The 20,610-nt window shown below is 42.1% G+C and overlaps 1 protein-coding gene across 9 annotated transcripts in view; it reads right to left on the bottom strand.

Moving 5' to 3' along the window:
- Ak9 (adenylate kinase 9) overlaps nt 1-20,610 on the bottom strand; it is a 130,687-nt gene that overhangs the window by 37,969 nt on the left and 72,108 nt on the right. For 7 of the 9 annotated variants that reach the window (XR_008221298.1, XM_052751484.1, XM_052751483.1 and 4 more), the window contains 7 exons: nt 19,104-19,280; nt 14,833-14,922; nt 11,990-12,190; nt 11,541-11,662; nt 5,482-5,694; nt 3,096-3,356; nt 498-622 (listed from right to left, as the gene is read on the bottom strand). Coding sequence is in view for 8 of the 9 variants with exons in the window: in XM_052751484.1 (XP_052607444.1) it covers nt 498-622; nt 3,096-3,356; nt 5,482-5,694; nt 11,541-11,662; nt 11,990-12,190; nt 14,833-14,922; nt 19,104-19,280 (1,189 nt within the window). In the remaining variant the exon portion in view is untranslated. The other 2 variants (XM_052751489.1, XM_052751490.1) reach the window with 2 other exon arrangements.

Raw genomic sequence — 20,610 nt, 5'->3', positions numbered from 1 at the left:
TGCAAATATCATTTCATGCTCTTTTGGTGGATATCAGGGTATCCCAGTGAGAAAAACGAGGAAAGTTTTCAACTCCAGGGGTCTGAAGATTTGTTCTGTGTGGGTCAGCGCTATTGCAGGCAGTTGTTAACGGGCTAAGCGTGGACAGCTCCCCAGTGGTTGGAACGGTAATCATCACAAGGCTACAGGGGGAAGAGTCCAACACACCACGAGGGATGTGAGCTTAGGAAATCCTTCTCAACCACAGCTGCGCACCGGAATCACCCGGGGACCCTAAAAAATGCCAGTGCCCGGATCCTGGACTCAAACTTCAGCAGATTCTGATTTAATAGTTTTGGGGTGGGTCAGTGTTTGTCAAAAGCTCCACAGATGTTTTAATGTGTAGTTTACATGGATGAATAAGAACAAATTTGTAGGTGCAAAGTGGACTATAGTTTTACCATTAAGAATAAAGTAAAGAAACCCAGTAAGAAACAGAACCCTGTGTATGGAGGCACCGTATCGGTTCTTTAAGCCACCACTCGGAAAGGATGGGGTCTAGAACTTCCGAAGGCAGGGCCTCGTTCTCCGTCAGACTCAGCTTGATTGCTTCCTCCTCTTCTGTGAACTGCACGTCGAGAATCTAAGAGCAGAAGTGACAGTATAAGGCATCTAAAGCCCCACATTGATAAGCAATACTGTTTTACAACACTAAGTAGAATAATACCTATATTTTTCTCTGAGGTCACTTTTGATAGTTACTTGAAAACATTTTTTTTTCTTTTTTTTTTTTTTCCGTTTTTCGAGACAGGGTTTCTCTGTGTAGCTTTGCGCCTTTCCTGGAACTCACTTGGTAGCCCAGGCTGGCCTCAAACTCACAGAGATCCGCCTGGCTCTGCCTCCCAAGTGCTGGGATTAAAGGCGTGTGCCACCACCGCCCGGCTACTTGAAAACATTTTAAAACTTGAATTTTGTGTACTGATATATAATGTGATTAAGTAAAAAAAAAAAAAAAAAAAAACCAAAAAAAAAACAACCTAATACAGCTAAGAGAAGTCACGATGACAACATAATACTTTCACATATGACGCCATGGTCATAATGCATTCTTCTTTTTGTGCCAAAAATTTGCTTGATTCACATCACGCATCTGTAAAGCTTAACTGACTTTTTGCCATCTATCCTATAAGGAGATACAGTTATATCTCCTTAAGCCAGATCCTGATTAGAGGATGGGCCAACCAGACAGTTTACCTGAAGCACATTCTAGAAGGGGCGAATAGCATCACAATTAACAAAGAGAAAATATTGGGGTGATGAACTCAGGCATCTTTCTCTGAAGGTGACCCTCAAATGGATAATAAAAACATGTCAGTCAATTCTGGAACGGAATGAACCTTTTTAAAAGAACATTTATTTATTTATATATATTTCATGTGTCTGAGTGTTTTGTCTGCATGAGTGTCTGGGTACCATGCGTGCCCAGTGCCCAAGGAGGCCAGAAGAGGGCACTGGATTCCCTGGGACTGGAGTTACAGATGGCTCTGAGCTACCATGAAGATGCCGATACTCAGACCCGGGTCCTCTGCAAAAGCAACAGGTGCTCCTAACGGTGGAGCCATTCTCCAGGTTCTGGGATGGAGTGTTTTGGTTTTTTTTTAGCACTTTCACCATTGGACATTCTGAAAATGAGTAAGATTGGTAAACTTCCCACTTGCCAGGAAGCAGGACTGTCATTTTATTATCTAAAGTAAAACCCCTCATGTGCCTCCTGAGACACCAAACAATTCAGGAAATAGAAAAAAAAAAAATCAGCATCAACTGATCACCCACAGAAAAGCAGGGAAACCTGGGTCAGCATCATTAAGTTTATTGAATACTATTTTCTCTCTGACGACGCAATACAGGTGTGTCTGAGGACATGCCTTGTCACCTGTTGGGATGCTGTGAGTCACTGTCGAGTTTTTGTTTTGTATAATTGTGCCTGAGACCATTTGTGGGGCTCATTTGAGAGGAAAACAGCCTCATTATATCAGAAATGGTTAATAGAGAGAGAATTTAAGAGACATATATATATATATATATATATATATATATATATATATATATATATATATATATATATATAGTTTTCTATTAGGCCTCACCAGAGATTAATATTTCAAAATCTCCATTGGCAACAGGGCACTTAAAAAAAAAACACTCTTTGACAGGGGGAAAAAAACCACAATGGTGAGAAACCTTCTACTGTCGTTCAGACTCACCAGACAAAAAGATCCCAAATAAATGCTATACAACCATTCAGTGAGGGCTTCACTTTCCTGACTTTGGTCAGAATCACGGAAGACTCAGTATTTCACATGCCAGGCGAGAGGCGGGTTTATCTATCACGCTGAGAGGGTGATGTTTCTGGTGGACCCTCCTCAGGTCTCTGTAGTTTGAAATTACTGTGATTGTATAACATAGATGCTGCTTTTCAAGGAAAGGAATTGACTTCTCACTTGGGCTCTCAGGTCAATGAGAAGGACCGAGCCTGGCGCCCGGGGTCATTGTGCACCTCTCCCTGCTCTCCACAAGCGCATGCTCCTCACTCAGGGAGGCTCTACCTAGAAATGTGATATTGAACCCACTTCATTCCCTTCAAGCCGAAAGCGCACACAAATAAAGGAGGCATCTTACAATTTCCTGTTCTAGACTCCCCAGAGGTCCCTGAACGTCCTTGTCCTAAATCTGCAGTCACCTTGGAGTCCAGTACAGACCACCACCCTGGGGCAGTGTGGCCGCCCCTAGGGGCTCCCTTCAAACAATAAGGACTCTTCGAACCATCTTACAGAAACAAAGCTGAGACATTGATGATGAGATCACACCTTGGCCAGGACTGCTTAGACCACGTGTGTCAGTACCCCAAAGATGAATGAACTTGGGGTCACGGGACCCCTCTATCTCTGCACATTGAATCTCCTCTTTCTCTTTCCACCATAACTCTAGCTGGCGTCCTGGGAGGGTGACCGAGTCCAGCCTGCCTTGGCTGCGGCAGCCGGGGCTTTGCCCTGACCTGGCTGCTACTGACCAGCTTGTGTGGCAAACACAAGTCCCCAGGGGCATCGCCAGCTCACCGGCTTCTTTGTGCTCTCTTCTTCAATCTTCACATTGGCCTGAACCGCGAGCTCCTCCAGTTCTTGCTTTGTGGCTTGCTCCTCCTCGGAATCGTCCTCAAACTCTGGTCCGAATTTCCTTTCAGCCTTGAGCAGCAATTTTTCTTGGAGAAACTCATCAAATTGAATGTGAAAAACGCCAAAGTTTTCTGCCAGCTTTCTGGCGCATGTAGTTTTGCCAGAGCCCCGGGGACCCAGAAGACACATCCTGATTGGAGGAGCCTGCCACAGAAAGTGCATAGGGTGGGACAGAGGAAAGGAAAAGAAGCTTGAGTAATTAGCCTGGTGGCAGTTCACACCTGTAACACCAGCCACTCAGGAGTTTGAGGCCAGAGCTGCATACCTTGTCTTATAAAACCAAACCAAACCAAACCAAACCAAACCTCTCCTTCCCCCACCAAAAAACAAAAAGAAAAAAAAAAGAAAAAAAGAAGAGAAAGGAAGTCTTTTTTTAAAAAGTGATGTTTAAATTTTGTTTGATGTGTATGAGTGTTTTGCCTGCATGTGTACCATACGTGTGCCTGGTGCCCAAAGAGGTCAGGAGAGGGCACTGGATCCCCTGGAACTGGAGTTACAGACAGTTGTGAGCTACCATGTAGGTGCTGGGAATTGAACCCGGGTTCTCTGGAAGAGCAACTAGTGCTCTCAAATGGATGAACCATCTCCAGTCCCAGGAATTCTTTTGTTTTTTCAGAGTCTACTTTTAGGGGTGTGCCTGTGTGTGTGTGTGTGTGTGTGTGTGTGTGTGTGTGTGTGTGTGTGTCTACCTGAGGAGTTCAGAAGAGGGTTGGGTTGGATCCCCCACAGCTGGAGTTATAGGTGATTGTGAGCCACCCAACATGTGAGCCAAACTCAGGTCCTCTGCAAAACCAGTATGTGTTCTTAATTGCTGGCCATCTCTCCAGCCTCCCATGGACAGGAATTTTTAGTTTACAAATTCAATTATATTTAGGCATAAGGATACCAATGAACAGAATTTGTTGCACCAAAAATGGCTTTAATGGGGGCAAGAACAGCCATCAGATTTTCCTAATATGTATGCCAAAAGGCATTTAATAAAAAGTAACTTCACTTAAAAATTATTTTAATGTTAAAAAGGAATAGAAAGACGTTTTCTTACTATGATTAAAAAGGATCTCTTTACCAAAGGAAAGGCCCATTTGTAATGAAATTTCAAAGACCTTGCCACTAATCCCTGTGATGTCCACACTGAAACTGAAGAAGCCCAAAGGCAGCTTTTGCAGGGTAATCTGATCAGCCTGTGTATGTCAAGTGGTCAAGAAGCGTGGTGACAGTTGAGGTGAAGCAGCAGCCAAGGCTCGTGGGACTGTGGGGGAATGGCTATAAAACTGACAATGACAGCAACCGTGGGGAAGATGGTGATGTGTTTGGGTAGTCTGTGCCTCAGTAGAGAGGAGGCGTTTGTAAGACAGGGGTACAAATGGCTAGGAGAAGCGCAGCTTCAAAAGCTGTTCGTTGCTGTGACGGAGATGGTGGGAGTTCAGAGACTCGGAAGAGGCCTGCGATGTGGCTCAGTTGACAGGGTGCTTGCCCTAGAAAGCTTCAGTTCCCAGGACAGCATGAACTAGCTGTGGTGGTGCTCGCCGGTAATCCCAACACTTGGGATGTGGCGGCGGCCATCTTTGGCTGTGTAGACAATTTAAAGGCCATCCTGGGATAGAAGAGACCTTGTCTCAAATAATAGCAGCAACGACAATAATAACTAAACAGGTAGAAAACGCTACAGAAGTTCTAAGATCCCAGGGACTGACTTCATGGTAAATGTGCACTGTGTACCAAACACAACATAGTGGAAAGACCTGGGGGCAAGTTTTAGAACAACCATGTTTATTGCAATCCCAAAGCATTTTACCTGTCATAGAAGAACTGAGAAACAACCTTCAGAGTTTCTGGGTCCTGTCTGGTGGATTTGTGGAAAATGAGGTGATGGGACTGGGTGTGTGGGTACACATGCTACACACTGATTGTAAGCTGTTACAGATGGTTGTGAGCTGCCATGCAGTTTCTAGGAACTGAACCTGGGTCCTCTGAGAGAGCAACAAGTGCTCTTGACTCCTGAGCCATCTGTCCAGCCCCTTACCTGTGACTCTTAATATCAGGTAAAAAGACACAAGCTAAGTGCTGGGTCGACATAGACATTACTATAAAAGTAAAAACAGATCATTATTTTATGTCATATTGCAAAAAGCTGTTTATTTTTAAACCTAGACATTATCACTATGTTTTGTTGTTGTGGTTGGCTTTTAATGAGATTAGAGACTTCACTGTTGAGCACACTCAGGGGAGAACCCAGGAGCAACCACTAGCATAGGAATATTATTCTCACCTTTAGTGGTTCATTCTGGGCCACATAGTCCTCAGGATGCTCCAAAAACTTCTCCTTGGCCTCAGCAGTTGAGAAGTAGTATATCTTTTCTCTGTACTTAGCGGCCTCTTCTGTGTTACCTGGCTGTAGGATGAAGTTTTCTTTGAGAACCACTGGGCAGAAGTGTTTTGTGTCTCCTAAGTGCCTCTTTTTTTCTTTCATCTTTTCTTCACCCTAAAAATATTGTTCAGTTCAGAGAAGACATTTTGAAGCAGTAGCAAAGAGGAATTTAGAGGCAATTCACTTTGAGGAATAGATCATCATCTACAGGAAAACCAACTCTAAGACAGCCCACAAGGCCATCCTTGTGTTAGTTAATGGATTAAAACCAAGTTGCTCATGTTGCTTTAAATTTAGTTCATACATTTTTCATTTTCATAAAAAATAATGTAGCACTGAGAATTAAGGTGTGCTCCCCCCTCTAAAGACATAGAGAATCGATGACCTGGCTATGAGGTCAGTTTCTCAAGGAATAAAACCCGAGTCAGGGTCACATCTTCTTACTCATGACAACGAAGTAGGTGATCTGCTTTGTTTTATTGAAAGTAAAAACTTATTAAGTACAAATGAACATTTATATCATGATGAAATGTGTAAAGAATTTTTTGGAAATTAGTTAAAGCAATAGGAAGACATTAAATCCTTACTTGCTATAAAATCTTTAAACACATCAGTGTATCAGGAGTGAAATTTCCCTTTCATTTTCCTCCACCAGTGTGCATACATTCTTACCAGTTCCCATGAGCACTCCCCCAGACTCTGCTAAATGATCTGCATGTATAAAAGCTAGACATGTGCCGGGCGGTGGTGGCACGTGCCTTTAATCCCAGCACTTGGGAGGCAGGGGCAGGCGGATCTCTGTGAGTTCGAGGCCAGCCTGGGCTACCAAGTGAGTTCCAGGAAAGGCGCAAAGCTACACAGAGAAACCCTGTCTTGAAAAACCAAAAAAAAAAAAAAAAAATAAAATAAAAGCTAGACATGTATTTAATCACAAATGCAGCAGTTCTGAAACCGGAAATGGAATATTTATTATTTATTCTTCAGTATGCTTATGTTCACAAAAGAAGAAACCACAACACTTTTCTGTACTGCTGCGAAACTGAGACTAATCCGGTTGGTGTGGTGGTGACCACCTTTTTCTTTTGGTGTTTTTGAGACAGGGTCTCTTTGTGTAGCTTTGCGCCTTTCCTGGAACTCGCTTTGTAGCCCAGGCTGGCCTCGAACTCACAGAGATCCGCCTGCCTCTGCCTCCCGAGTGCTGGGATTAAAGGCGTGCACCTTAATACCAAGACTCATATGTAGATCTCTGTGAGTTCAAGGCCAGCCTGATCTACATAGTGAGTTCCAGGCTAGCCAGAGCTACACAGAGACCTTGTTTCAGTTAAAAAAAAAAAAAAAAAAAAGCTGAGCATTACTGGTTCTTGTCTGTGATGTGGAAGAGTTTAGGCAATAGAAGAATTGCCTTATCAATGGATATGTATTAGAAACAGCCTATAAACCTCTCCTGTTACTTATTTATGATTTTTAACTTTCATAAGTAAAGTTTTCCCTCTTTATTCCTAAGTCAATTTCAGGAAAAAACTTGAGTAAACCCTTTGTAGATGCTCAAGCCTGTTAGAATGAAGAAGTGCCTATAATTTGAGTCCCTCAAGGATCTGGACACTCATTTTGTTTAAAATGTTACTCCTTGCCTTTGCATTTTTCTGATTCTGCCTGCCAGAAGTTCATCCGCCTCCCCCCTCTTGTCAGGGAACCGACTTTTTGTTTTTCATCTGTTGCTTTTATTTTATTTCCCCATTTCAGTTATCTCATTTCTTCTGAGTTATTCTGTTATGTTTATTTTCATTGTCTTTCATTGTACGCTTAATTTTTTTGGTCTTTCCGGGTTTTCAATACATAGACTTAATGTCGGGTTGCTAGACTTAATGAATAAAAATAAAAACCCAGGTTCCTCGGGTGTTTGGAGGACTTCTGCTTGGACTGCAGATAAAAGTTAACTTTCATATAATACATGCCATGCATGAGAGTATTCATTTATTTGAAATTCAGAAACGTTCTAAAATAAGGACACTGGCTATACTATAGAGATGATTTTTGTTGTGATTTAATAATGATCATGTTTAGTTTATTTTTATATTTACTTATTTCACGTGCTTTGCCTGCGTGTGTTTAAGTCCACTATACTCATGCAGAGATCCGAAGAAGGCAACGTATTCCCTGGAGTTGTGGTTACGGAGGGTTGTAAGGCACCACACGGGTGCTCGGAATCAAACCCAGGTCCTTCCTCTGCAAGAACAAGTACTCTTAACTGCCGAGCCATCTCACCAGTGCCCGCCCCTAATTTAATTTATAGTTTCATTATTGATTTCCTACTTATCTCCTATGGTGGTTCCTTATACGTTTTGGATATTTGATTATTTGATCCCTAAGCTGTTTGGGGGAGAATCAGGATATGTGACTTTGCTGGAGAAAGTATGTCACTCAGGGGAGGATTTGAGATTTCAAGTTAATTCTCTTTGCTTCCTGTTTGTGGATCAAGATGTGAGCTCTCAGCTGCTTCTCCCAAGCCATGCCTGCCTGCTGCTAAACTCCCTGTCACACACACACACACACACACACACACACACACACACACACACACACACACATTCTATAGTTCTGTTCCCTGGTTAACACAGTATGAAAACATGTAGCTGTTGCTTTACACAGTTTTAGATCACATTTTAACTCCTGGAGCCGTACTTCACTCATTCACAGCCACCAATGGAGAATAGGGCTGCCTAGCGCGTGGGTGGGTGTTTAGGTAGCTGGCTGGTAAGGCGAGGCATTCCTGACACGTCCAAAGCACTTTGTGTTTTGAAGAACTGTGAAATCACTTCTGGGTTCCAGGGGGTCCATGTGGATTTATATCAGATGAGGAGACAGATCAAAAGCAGCAAAGACCAAGAGGAAACACAGCGGCAGGAGTGAACTCTCACTCTGTGCTGACTGGAGGGAAAGCATTCAGCTTTTTAAAGTATGTTAGCTGTTACTTACAGATTTTTTTGGGGGTGAATGTCTTTTATCAACTTGAGAAAGTTCCATGTATATATATATATAATATTTAAAATTTATTCTTTGAGAATTTCATATATGCATACAATATATTTCAATCATCTTGCCCCCTCTCCCTTCTTCCCTTCCAGCTGGACCAGTCCCTCTCCCAACCTGATGACTTTTTTTAATGCCCCACTGATTCCAGTTAGCACTGCCCATATACACACAAGTGTCGGACCACTCACCAGAACATGATCAACCTACCAGGAACCACACCCTTGAAGAAAACTGGTTCTCCCTCCCATAGTAGCCATCAACTGTCAATCACTCCTCAGCTATGGGCTCATATGCCCCTCTGTACTAATTCTTTAAAGCTATTTATAAATATATACCCTTTATTTTCTAAAATCAGCAATAGACGATGGATTTTGCCAAATGCTGCTTCTATATCAACTGAGATAGTCACTTAGATTTTACCTTCAGCCTGTCAGTATGATGAGTGTTGTCCAAATGCTAAACCAAGCCTTTCTGGGACAAACTCTGCTTGGATAGGATGATTGTTGTTTTGATACAGTTTTGAAACTTTGTTAAACTTTTCTTAAGAGTTTATGCATCAATGTTCAGTACAGATCAAGAGTTTAGGCTGGGCGGTGGTGGCGCACGCCTTTAATCCCAGCACTCGGGAGGCAGAGCCAGGCGGATCTTTGTGAGTTCCAGGACAGCCTGGTCTCCAAAGCGAGTTCCAGGACAGGCGCAAAGCTACAGAGAAACCCTGTCTCGAAAAACCAAAAAAAAAAAAAAAGAGTTTATGCATCAATGTTTAGTACAGATCAACGGTTGGTTATTCTTCTTTCTTTTGCTGTGTTTGGTTTTGGGTATCAGAATGACACAGATCTCATTGAATTGGAAATTTCCCCTCCTATTCAGTTTTCTGGAAGAGTTCATGTAGAATCAGTTTTATTTCTTTCTCAATCATTTGGCAACATTTACCAGGGATGCTGTCCGTGTTTCATTTCTTTCAGCTTCTGTATGTCTGAAAAGCTCTTTAATTTGTCTTCATTTTTAAAGATAAAGTGTTACCAGGCATACAATTCTGTTTCTTCCTCTTCAGTACTTGCGAGCTGTTGCCTCACCCTCTTTCTGGCTTGCCCTGGTTTCTGTGGGAAGCACGCTGTCTTCTTGATCATGGTTCTTGTGAATGTGGCATGCCCATGTTCTCCTTTTAAGAAGTTCTTTGCAACCAACCAAGCAACTTGAACAGACATGCTTGGTGCTCTTTCCTTCCTGGGTCTCGTACTTTGGACTCACTGACCTTCTTGGGTCTGAGAGTTTGTAAACTGTTCCAAATACTGAAAAAGTACAGATACTGTTTCTTCAAAAATCATTTTCTCCCCTCCCAAGGCACACTTTTGTGGCCTACAGTTATATGCACAGCAGACTGCTCAAACCGTCCCACAGGTCCACTCAGGCTGTTCTCATGGTTTCTCTTGATTCTCCTCTTTCAGATAGTTTCTGTGTCTTTCCCTTCCTTTCCTGCAGTGTCTAGACTACCGTTACTCCAGTCACTGCATGCTTCACTTCGTATTTTCTGCTTTTCAAACCATACAGCTCACACTGTATGCCCATCACATCCTCTTTATTTTTGCCGCCTGCTTTTTTTAGGAATTTATAGGACACAGCAAAGAACAGCGTTTCAATGTCCTTATCAGCCGATGCTGATGTATTTGTCAGTTCTAGAGTAGTTTGAGTTGGTGATTCTTTTCTTTTCAGTGTGAATCGTATTTTCTTGGCAGATCTGGCAATCCTTGAGTGGATGCCAAAGTTTATGTTGTAATACCATCAACACTTCTGAGTTTGTTTTGGATATAGTTGAGTTGCCTGGAAGGAGTTTCATGTTTTTGGCTCTTGCTGTTATGGTAGTTGGAGCAAAACACATTTACTTTAGGTCTAATTACTTCCCATCTCCGCAGCCTGGGCCTTGCTCGCACCTTACCGAGTGCGCAGTAACTGGTGAGATTTTACACTGGAGGATTAAAGGATACCAGACTTAAAACCACAAGTTTTCAGTAGTACAGACAGCTTGAGAACTGCCGTAGAGACACAAGGAAGGAGAGGAGCACAGAAGAACACCAGAAACACTGCAGAAAAGTTAGATGAAGAGAGGCTGCCTGTGAGCAGGGCAAATCCCACATCCTTTGGCCACGGTAACATCCAAGTACCGGGAGCTGTTGACAGAATCCACTGTGAATCATTTGTTGCTACACAGTCACATACTCCTATATCTTAGGGTTTAAATTAGGCAATAATAAGTTTATTACAAGTGCAGGTTTGCCTAACATATTTAACTTAGAAAATTATATTTTTATTTGTAAAAACTCATATTGAAAGAACAATTTCCTGTTTTCTTGTTGAAATATACCTAACCTGGGGATAATCAAATGATAATAGTTATTACCATTCAGGTGCCAAAGATGTTGATTGGTGTCCGAATATGGGTTAATATTGTTGAGCACTGTACATTATTATCATGTGGACAGCCTTCCAGACACTCCAAAGGTGTCTTTCACATATCTACTTATATTAATTAGCTTTATAAAATATTTATAGTCTTAATACTCTCATATTCTATAGAAAAAAGTAAAAAGATTTTTCTCTTTATGTTTCTATGGGTTTCTTTCTTTTTTTTTTTCTTTCACATTAAGCAGCCCTGGCATTTTGGAGAGTCTAGTGAAGCTGTGGCAAAGGAGGAAATTTTCATTTATAAAGTTGAGGATGGGGTGGGGATCCAGCTCAGTGGCTGAGCATTTGCCCAGCATGCATAAGGCCCCGGGCTCAATCCCCGCTACCGCAAAACTCAAATAAACAGAGAGTAAAAAGTTGGAGACGCCTGTTTGTCCACTTGGCAGTGGAGGAGAAGTCCCGAAGTGGTCATTACTACTATGCACACAGTTCTTAATGATTGCCCAATGCAAAACCAGCTGTACCTCCTCCTCTTCCTCTTCCTCCTCCTCCTGCTCCTCATCGATCTCTATCTCAGCCTGGTAGTCTTCTGCTTCTTCATCATAGTCTTCAGCATTTAGTTCCCATGCAGCATACTGAAAAGGCTCTGTGGTTTCCAAAAAGGAAAAGAGTTTTTAGAACAAAAAGTTATCAGTATATTATAATAGTCAAAGAAATAATTAGAAAAACTAATTATTATCATTGATCTCTCAGTTTTGATACGGGTACAAGTTCTCTCTGTGAGAGCCACTCAGCGTGACCAGCGACGGTGTGCCCCGTGTCCGCACTATTTACGATAGTTCTAGAATGTCTTATATGGTCCCCTCAGCTGTCCCGAATGTTTTAGAGAAGCCGACAGAGCCGGCTTTCATGATCTAAACGGTTGTCAGTGCCACTGTCTGCTCTTTCCCGCAAACACCGACTTTGGCCTTACTTTCCATCGTCTCCACTATTTTTTGAAGCAGTTCCTTCGGTGTCTTGTTGGAAATATCCAGTGTTAATATTTGAATCAAATTGTCTGTAATCAACTGTTCCAGATGTTTCCACATGAGAAGGTAATTATTCAGCTCCTCCTTCAGTGGCTCCATCTCGGGAACATTGGGGTAAGCGTCTTCTGGGAACTCCGGCAGCACAACTTTTGAATACAAGTTCAAAGAGAGAAAAAATAGTGGCTTTGAAAAGCCTATCTCCAGTCAGACTACAAAAGAATCTAAACTTTATCAGGCTTTTTAAACATTCAAAGAAGAAAATGCAGCATTCTGAACATTAATATAAATTTATAAATTCATATTCTAATCATATTTTATATGCTGCTAGATAAATAATTACCTATTAATAAAATTATGTGGGTGATGAGTGAGTTTCATATGGACACTTTAGTTGTTGATGCAAAGTGTAGAATAAAATGAGATGAACCAGCATTATTAACAGAATAGTTACAGTTTTAATGGATTGACATAAATAAATATAATTCATATTGACTGGCGTGGTGGTTTGAAAGAAAAGTGGCCCCCATAGGGAGTGGCACTATTAAGAGCTGTGGCCTTGTGGGAGTAGATGTGGACTTGTAGGAGGAAGTGTGTCACTGTGAGGGTGGGCTCTGAGGTCTCCTTTGCTCAAGCTATGGTCAGTGTGGTAGACAGTTTACTTCTTGTGGCCTGCAGATCAAAATGTAGAACTCTCTGTTCCTTCTCCAGCACCATGTCTGGCTGCATGCCATCATGTCCTGCCATGATGATAATGGACTAAACCTCTGAACTGTAAGCCACTCCAATTAAATGTTTTCTTTTATAAGAATTGCTGTGGTTATGGTGTCTCTTCATAGCAATAGAAATCCTAACTAAGACCAAAGTTGGTATTAGGAACTGGGGTATTGCTGTGATAGACCTGACCATACTTTTGTTTGGAGGAATTTGAACTTTGGGAGTTTGGGTTCTGAAAGTAGTGGAATGTATTAAGTGCTGCTTAATGGGCTATGCTAGCAGGAGCATGGAAGACAGTGGTGCTGAGTGTGATTAGAACTGTGGGGGCCTGGCTCAAGAGGTTTCAAAGGAGAAGAATTTTTATATAAGGCCTAGAGATTGTTCTTGTGATATTTCGGTGAAGAATGTGGCTGCTCTTTGCCCTTGTCTGAAGAGTCTGCCTGAGGCTTAAGGGAAGAGATTTGGATTAATACTGTTGGAAGAGGAAATCTCAAAATAGCTAGTATTGACTCTGTTGTATGGTTATTAGTGTTAACTCTAATGAAGATTCATAATAAAAAGGAACAAACTGAGAAAGGAAAAATACAAAATGTTAAATTTGAGGAGAAATGTAGCACCAGGAGTGGAATGGAACTAAGTCCTGTGTTCAAGGAGATAAACAGATTAAAAAAATGGAATAAAGGGAATGGTGACCTCTGGGTAAGGTCCCACGTAGATAAACTTACAACTTGTGAAAAGGGATTAAAGAAAAGCTCAGAGCTGGATGTGGTGGTACATGCCTTTAATCCCAGCACTAGAGAGGCAGAGGCAGGCGGATCTCTGAGTTTGAGGCCAGCCTGGTCCAGTTTCAGGACAGCCAAGCTTAGGCAGTGAAGGGAACCATGGAAAACAGAAACCTGGTGAAGATGTAATTGAACAAGGGGGCCATGTTCCAGCCCCAGCAAGCAGCAGAACTAGGTAGCTTTGGCCACATGGTTCTGGCTTTAGGGCCAAGGATACAAAAATAGGGCTGTAGAATTTTCCTCTGTGAGTAAGGAAAGCTGTTGAGGCCAGGCATGTGTCAGGGGTATCTCTAGATAGAGGCCTAGAGAGGCCTGTGTGAAGATGTGAAATTGAAGCCTGGATTGCACTGGAGACCCCAAGATGTTAGAGATGCCAGAGCTGTGGGATTCCTGCTGAGGAGAGCTGCTAACAGGGAGTGGCACCAGCCCAAGAGAAAAAAGTGTGTTGCAGTCAGCAAAGCTGAACAGAGTTGGAGATCTGAAGAGTGTTTTGACATCAGACATGGAGATGCAGAGTTTGGAGTTTGCCCAGCTGGTTTTCAGTCTTGCTTTGGTCCAATATTTTCCTCACTATGATCCCTTCCCTATGTTTCGGGACGGTAATGTATATCCTGTGCCATGTATGTTGGAAGTAGGTGATCTGCTTTTTGATTTTTATTTTATAGGGATTACAGCTCAGAGATTGTATGACTCTCAGAAGAGGCTTTGAACTTTAGACCTCTAAATAAGTTTGAGACTGTGATAGACTATGGCGACTTTTGAAGTTGGACTAGATGCATTTTTGCACTATGACATGGCTACAAACCTTTGGGGACCAGGGAGTAGAATGTGGTGGTTTGAAATAAAACAGTCCCCAAATGGAGTGGCACTATCAGGTGGCTTTGTTGGAGCAGATGTGACCTTACAGGAGGAAGTGTGTCATTGTGGGGGTTGGCTTTGAGGTCTCCTTTGCTCAAGCTACACTCAGTGTTGTAGAAAGTTCACTTCCCATTGCCTACGGATCAAGATGCAGAACTCTCAGCTCCTTCTCCAGCACCATGTCTGCCTGCATGCCACCATGTCCTGTCATGATGATAATGGCCTAAACCTCTGAAACTGTAAGGAAGCCAGCCCAATAAAATGTTTTCCTTTATAAGAGTTGCCATGGTCATGGTGTCTCTCCACAGCAAGAGAAACCCTAAGAAAATTGGCACAGCATAGGGAGAAAGTAAGCAGAGACTATGACCCAAATTAAGGTTTGATCTGTTAGAACAGCACTTTTATGAATGGGAACTTTCATTTTTTATCCTAACCTGTTTCAGGCAGTTCTTCAGGTCCTAGGACCTCTTTGGATCCCTTTCGAACTCCTGCTTCAACTGTAGTGTCCTCCGGAGGCTCAGGGACTTAAGAAAGAAATCTAAGTTAGTGCTTGAATTTTCAAATGCTGTTCCATAGGAAAGTTTTGGCTCAAAGAAAATTCCAAAACTTACTTTAAATTATAGATGATATGTCTAATTGAAAACATATTTTTTAAAAATGATGGCATAAAAATAGAGCACAAGACAGAAAAGTGAAAATTTAAAATATACAAAAGGACAGTGAAGGGCTGGAATGGTAGTCTCAGTGGGGAAGAATGTTTGTTCTGCAAGCACGAGGACCTGAGTTTGAATCCCTAGTGCCCATGTGTGAACCTGGGCATGACTGTGTGTGCTTGAGGAGCTGAGGCGGGTGGGTTCCGAGAGCTCATGGGAGAGCCAGTCTAGCCAAAATGGCGGGCTTCTGGTTCAGTGACGGACCCTGACTGGAGGCGATAAGGAAGAGAGTGATAGAGGAAGACACCCAAAGCCCTCCTTCCCCTGTCACATGTGCACGCACAGAGGCAGGTGCACCCACACACCATGTGCATGCACCACATGCATGTACACCCTCCCACCAAGACATCGACTAGAATAGTCAACACATGGCACATAACATCCTAGTTGGTAACTGTTAAATGTTTTTAAAATCCCACTATTGTGCATCAGACCTAATGCCTGACATTCCTTTTAATTTCTCACTGAAACATCCCTATGGGTATAAAGTGGCAAGAATAGCAGTGCAGGAGTGGGATGGAGGACCTGAAGAGAGTCCCGGCTATGTCACCTTCGAAGGGCAGGCTGTAAAGCATCTTTTTTACATGACACGAGACACCCTTCACACACATATCCAGCCCGGATGGCTTTAGACATGCACACTACTTACATATCTTCTCACCCCACACTCCCCAGGTCTGCTCCCAACTCTAAGATACACATTTTGCATAGATTATATATTCATATGAATGTATATCACACATATATACACATACTATATATACATATATACATATGAACGTATATCACACATGTATATACACACACAATTGTATCATAATATTATCTCCTGAGTTAATACTTGAGTACTCTTTTGACAGGATCTATAGCATTTAAACTTTATTAGAGCCCAAGTAGAAAAGGGACAAACCCAGGACATATCTGATTATAAATCGCTCAGTTAATAAAAACACTATAAATCATGACCAATAGAAGAGCATTGAGACAATAAGAGAATCCACTTGGGGAGTTGTGAGATGCCTGATTAACCTTTGGATTTTGAGGTTTTCTGTGTTTTTGAACGCAGCACAAAGCCCTTCTATCGCAATAAGACTTGAAATTCATATGTGGTGTGGGGGTTGGGGAAATGCGTTCTTTCTTTCTCTAAACCACTGCACAGGACAACAGAGGGTGAGGGAGAGAGAGCTAGGAACCAGATCAGCATGCAGAGCCAGACTTCAAAGCCCAGGAGATGCTGTCGTGATGGGGGGCGTCCTTTGGGTGCTAAGTCTACAAGCAATGCCTTCAATTTAAACTTTTTTTCTTTTAAAAGATTTATTTAAATTTTTATGCATGTTAGTATTTTGTCTACATATCTGTCATTGAGCTGGAGCCTAGAAGAGGTTGTTGAATCCCCTGGAATTGTAGTATGGGCAATGAGTTGTGAGCTGCTGTGTTGGTGCTAAGAATTGAACCCAGGTCCTCTGCCAGAGCAGCAAGTGCTCTTAACTGCCGAGCCAACTCTTTAGCACCAATCCCTTCAATTTAAACTTTTTATTAAAGTTCTTTTTTTTTTTAATTTATTTTTATTTTTTTTATTAAAGTTCTTAAAATTTAGGAAGTGGAGCTTGGACAGTTACGAGATTACAGAAGGCCTGAAAATCCACTAGAAAAATCCTAGGGTGCAAAAAAGCACGAAGTCAAGTTGTGAAGAAGGCTTCAGAGCTCACCGCCAGCCCAGGACGGATGCTCCAGCGACAACACGGGAGGAGAGGGACCTGCGCTGCAGACAGAGCTGGGGGGAGCCGAGGAGACAGTTTGGGTAAAGCTTTGAGTTGACTAGAAAGACATCTCTCAAACCAGAGAGTGATTTAGTCCTCAAGAGCGTCTCCCATCTGGCTCTGTAGTGCAGCAGCAAAAATGTCTTAATATATAATAGATAAAAGTATCATTCAAAAATAAGATCAGAATCCTTGCAAACCCTACTCTCACCCATTCGTAGTCTAAAGTTAACCCATTCCTTGTGCTGTTGATTCTTGACAGTATATATGATCAGAAGCCTCGATCCAAAAAGACTGACACTGAATCTTTACCCCCAAATAAAAATGGTAATGTGAGGCTTATGGCACATACTTGAGGTTAAAATATGTATTTATAGGTATTTCCTTGGTCATGGTGTCTTTCACAGCAATGGAACAGAGACTAAACTAAGAAACACCTTTGCAATGATGAGAGCCCAGGCCGAAAGACAGCACCTTCCCAAGGCTGCCAGATGCAAACAGCTGGATGGAATACAGAGATAGATAGGGATATATATGTATATATATGTGTGTGTATTATATATATGTACATATATGTGAATGAGAGAGAGAGAGAGACAGAGAGAGAGAATAGGACACAGAGGTGTCTGAAGCAAAGCTGACTGACGGAGGGATATCCATACAAAGAGCAGAGTAGGCGTCAGAAAAGTCCCGGAAAGAACTGAACCTGTGAGGCTGATTAACTGATGAGAACCACAGTGATCGTAGACAACTTTGAATGCCCAGAGCCAGGTTTTCTGGACCAAACTTTAGTCAGCAGAAGGTTTAGTTCCTCCCAGGACTTTTGTTCATAGACCAGACTCCAGAAAGTTGTCCACTGACCCCCACAAGCTGAAGCATAGACATGCACATGTGTACACACACACACACACACACACTAAATGAAAGCAAGTATAAGTAGTCAAAGAAACATAAATAAATACCAAGGAACTTCAGCATGATCTTGATTCATGTCACTTTCCTGTTTGATAGCCAGTCATGCTAAGATGACAATTATTTTAAAGATTAAAGATTTGATTATTACACATTGTACACATACACTAAACTATCATAGTGTACAATTCAAATATGTTTTTGTTTTGAGGAAAGGTTACTCTATGTAGTCCTGACTGCCCTGAAACTTCGTATGAAAACCAGGCTGGTCTGGAACCTACAGAGATGCGCTTGCCTCTGGGATTAAAGGTGTGCGCCACCACAGCTGGCTAAGACATTTTTATAAAGAAGTGAAATAAAAGCTTATCTTGTCCAGTGCTAAGAAATTACTTGAGCATGCATGAGTGCACAATAAGAACTTCCTAATTCTGCTGGGTCTGCATGAGTGTAAGATGCTTTCTTGTTGGCATATAAAATGGCATTGCATGACATAAAGATAAATTCTTGCTTTGGGGGCAAAATGTCCTACAGATCATGTGCCAGTTCCAGGACCAAGCTCTCTCTAGGTCTCATCTTTGCAGCCTCAGCCGGTTTCCATCACACGCCCACACACACTCACACATCTGCCCACACTCACATACTCACATAGTCACACACTCACACATACATTCATACACACTCTCTCTCACACACTCTCATACACACTCACTCTCACACACATTATCTCACACACACATCATACATATACACACATTCATGCATATTCTCTTGTGGGAGCCCGTTCTTGGGTTCCTCGTGGCTTTACCCAGCAGGTCCGCATAGAGGATGATCAGGACCACAGGCCTGAGTGCAGGTGTCTGAGATGATCTGCACTTGGCTGTGCTGGGGGAGGAGGTCTTTTGCTCCACCCCTTGGCATCTCTATAAAAACCCTGGGGCAGAGACAGTCGGGGCCCATTGGAAAAGGTTCCAGGCCCTTTCGAGGCTATCCTTTATTTTCTATCTGTTTATCTCCGCAAGATTCTCCGCAATAAATCCTTCTATCTAATATTTCCTGCTGCTCGCACTCAAGAAAACTCTGGGGAACTGTGGGGGTGGTTGGGTAAACGCCCCACATTCTCTCATACACACTCACACATATTCATACAAAAACCCACATACACACACTTACACACCTGTCTACCTCACATACTCACTCACACACACACACACACACACACATAAACAATCATATGCACATACACACACTCACACACATTCACACACACACTAGCACACCTGCCCCCCCCATGCATGTGCGTGGCCGTCAGTCATGTCTAACCTGATTCAGGTTCATGTTCTGCTTCTGGGGCCTCCAATGCTTCAGACTCCTCAGGTAACAATGACCCTCTAGTGTTCTCTTGAATCTCAGGCGCCTCAGCCTCTTCAGGTGCATCATGGACTTCAGAATCTTCACCATCAACCTCCTCATCAGCTTCATTATCAGCCTCTTCACCATCTACAAAGGATTACAAGGAATAAGCTATTATTCCGTTAAAGCCAACAAATGATGGTTGGGTAGTGTTAAACATAGAGAAGAGATTAAGGCCTCAGAGTGGTGCTCTCCTGTATCTGGTTTAGTAGAGGAAATAGATGAATTACCACTGTATTAGATCTACTAATATGGAGTGGTAAAGGATGACAGCCATTCTGTCAGGGTGCTATTGGAGAACCTGAGGAAGGGTTCATTTAAAAGAAGAAATGTTTGTATCTATCCCAAATACTCTTAACAGTAAAAGACTAGAAAAAGCCCAATATCCTCTTAAGAAGGAAATGACTAGATCCATACAATCTACATATGGCTACTGAGCACTTGAAGCTAGTCTACACTGAGATATATATAAGTACAAAATAGATTATGACTTTCACAGTTTTAGCATGATAAACTTAAGATAGAACAGGTAGCTACTAGAAAATTTAACATTACTTAAGTTTCTATTGGGCAGCATCAGACGAGACTCCCTATATAGACACACGGTTAGCATAGCTATTATAGTAGATTTACAATAACTCATTGTAATAATAATATGGCACACTAACTTCGGTGTTAGCTGTAAATTTAGAAAGTTTGATTGCAAATCTTCTGTGTTCGTTGATGGCCGTGGTAGACACGGAAGTTCTTCAGAAGGGGACGGTCATGCTGTCAGAGAACTCATCTTCCCCATCCCTTTCATGTCTTTATGGGACTGACACACATGTGTGTGAAGACGCAAACAGGGCTTCCTGTGACAGGCTATATGGCAGAGTGAGTGAGCTTGTCTCTCTGAGTTCTCAGGGGCATTTCCTTCCCAGTTTTCTTCCAAGTGCCACGTTTTGATGGTGGTTCTCTGGCACCTGGATTTGATCTAAATCAAGGTTTGAAACAGGACAGCAGCACATGAAGCTTACAAGAACACAACTTAGAATGTGGTCAGTATCTTTGTGTTAGGGTGAAGATTTTACGGAAATACACACAAAGGTTTTTGGACTCCTAGTACAGCTTGTGATGAAGTGATGTAATCTGTGAAGGAACTTAAATTTTCTTTCAACAACATATCACTTATTAATAAATGATCATATGTCTCCAATTTATGTGTACTTATTTATGTTATATTTATCTATATTAGGTACATTATAAAAGAAACACATAAACAGCTCCCCAGTGGGGAGCTGTGTACCACACAGGTCAGGAATGGGTTAAAAGGCATTTTAAGATCTTTGAACTATTTGTAATTTGACTATTGATCGTGTGCTATTATCTATTGATTTATAATAAACGCTCTAAATCATCACTTTCTGTGAGTGAGGAA

The sequence above is a fragment of the Peromyscus californicus genome, unplaced genomic scaffold, assembly GCF_007827085.1.
Source record: "Peromyscus californicus insignis strain IS unplaced genomic scaffold, ASM782708v3 Scaffold_22__1_contigs__length_63687245, whole genome shotgun sequence".
Lineage (NCBI taxonomy): Eukaryota > Metazoa > Chordata > Mammalia > Rodentia > Cricetidae > Peromyscus > Peromyscus californicus.
Note: the sequence above shows the minus strand (reverse complement) of the source record. Positions and strands in the feature narration are given on the sequence as shown.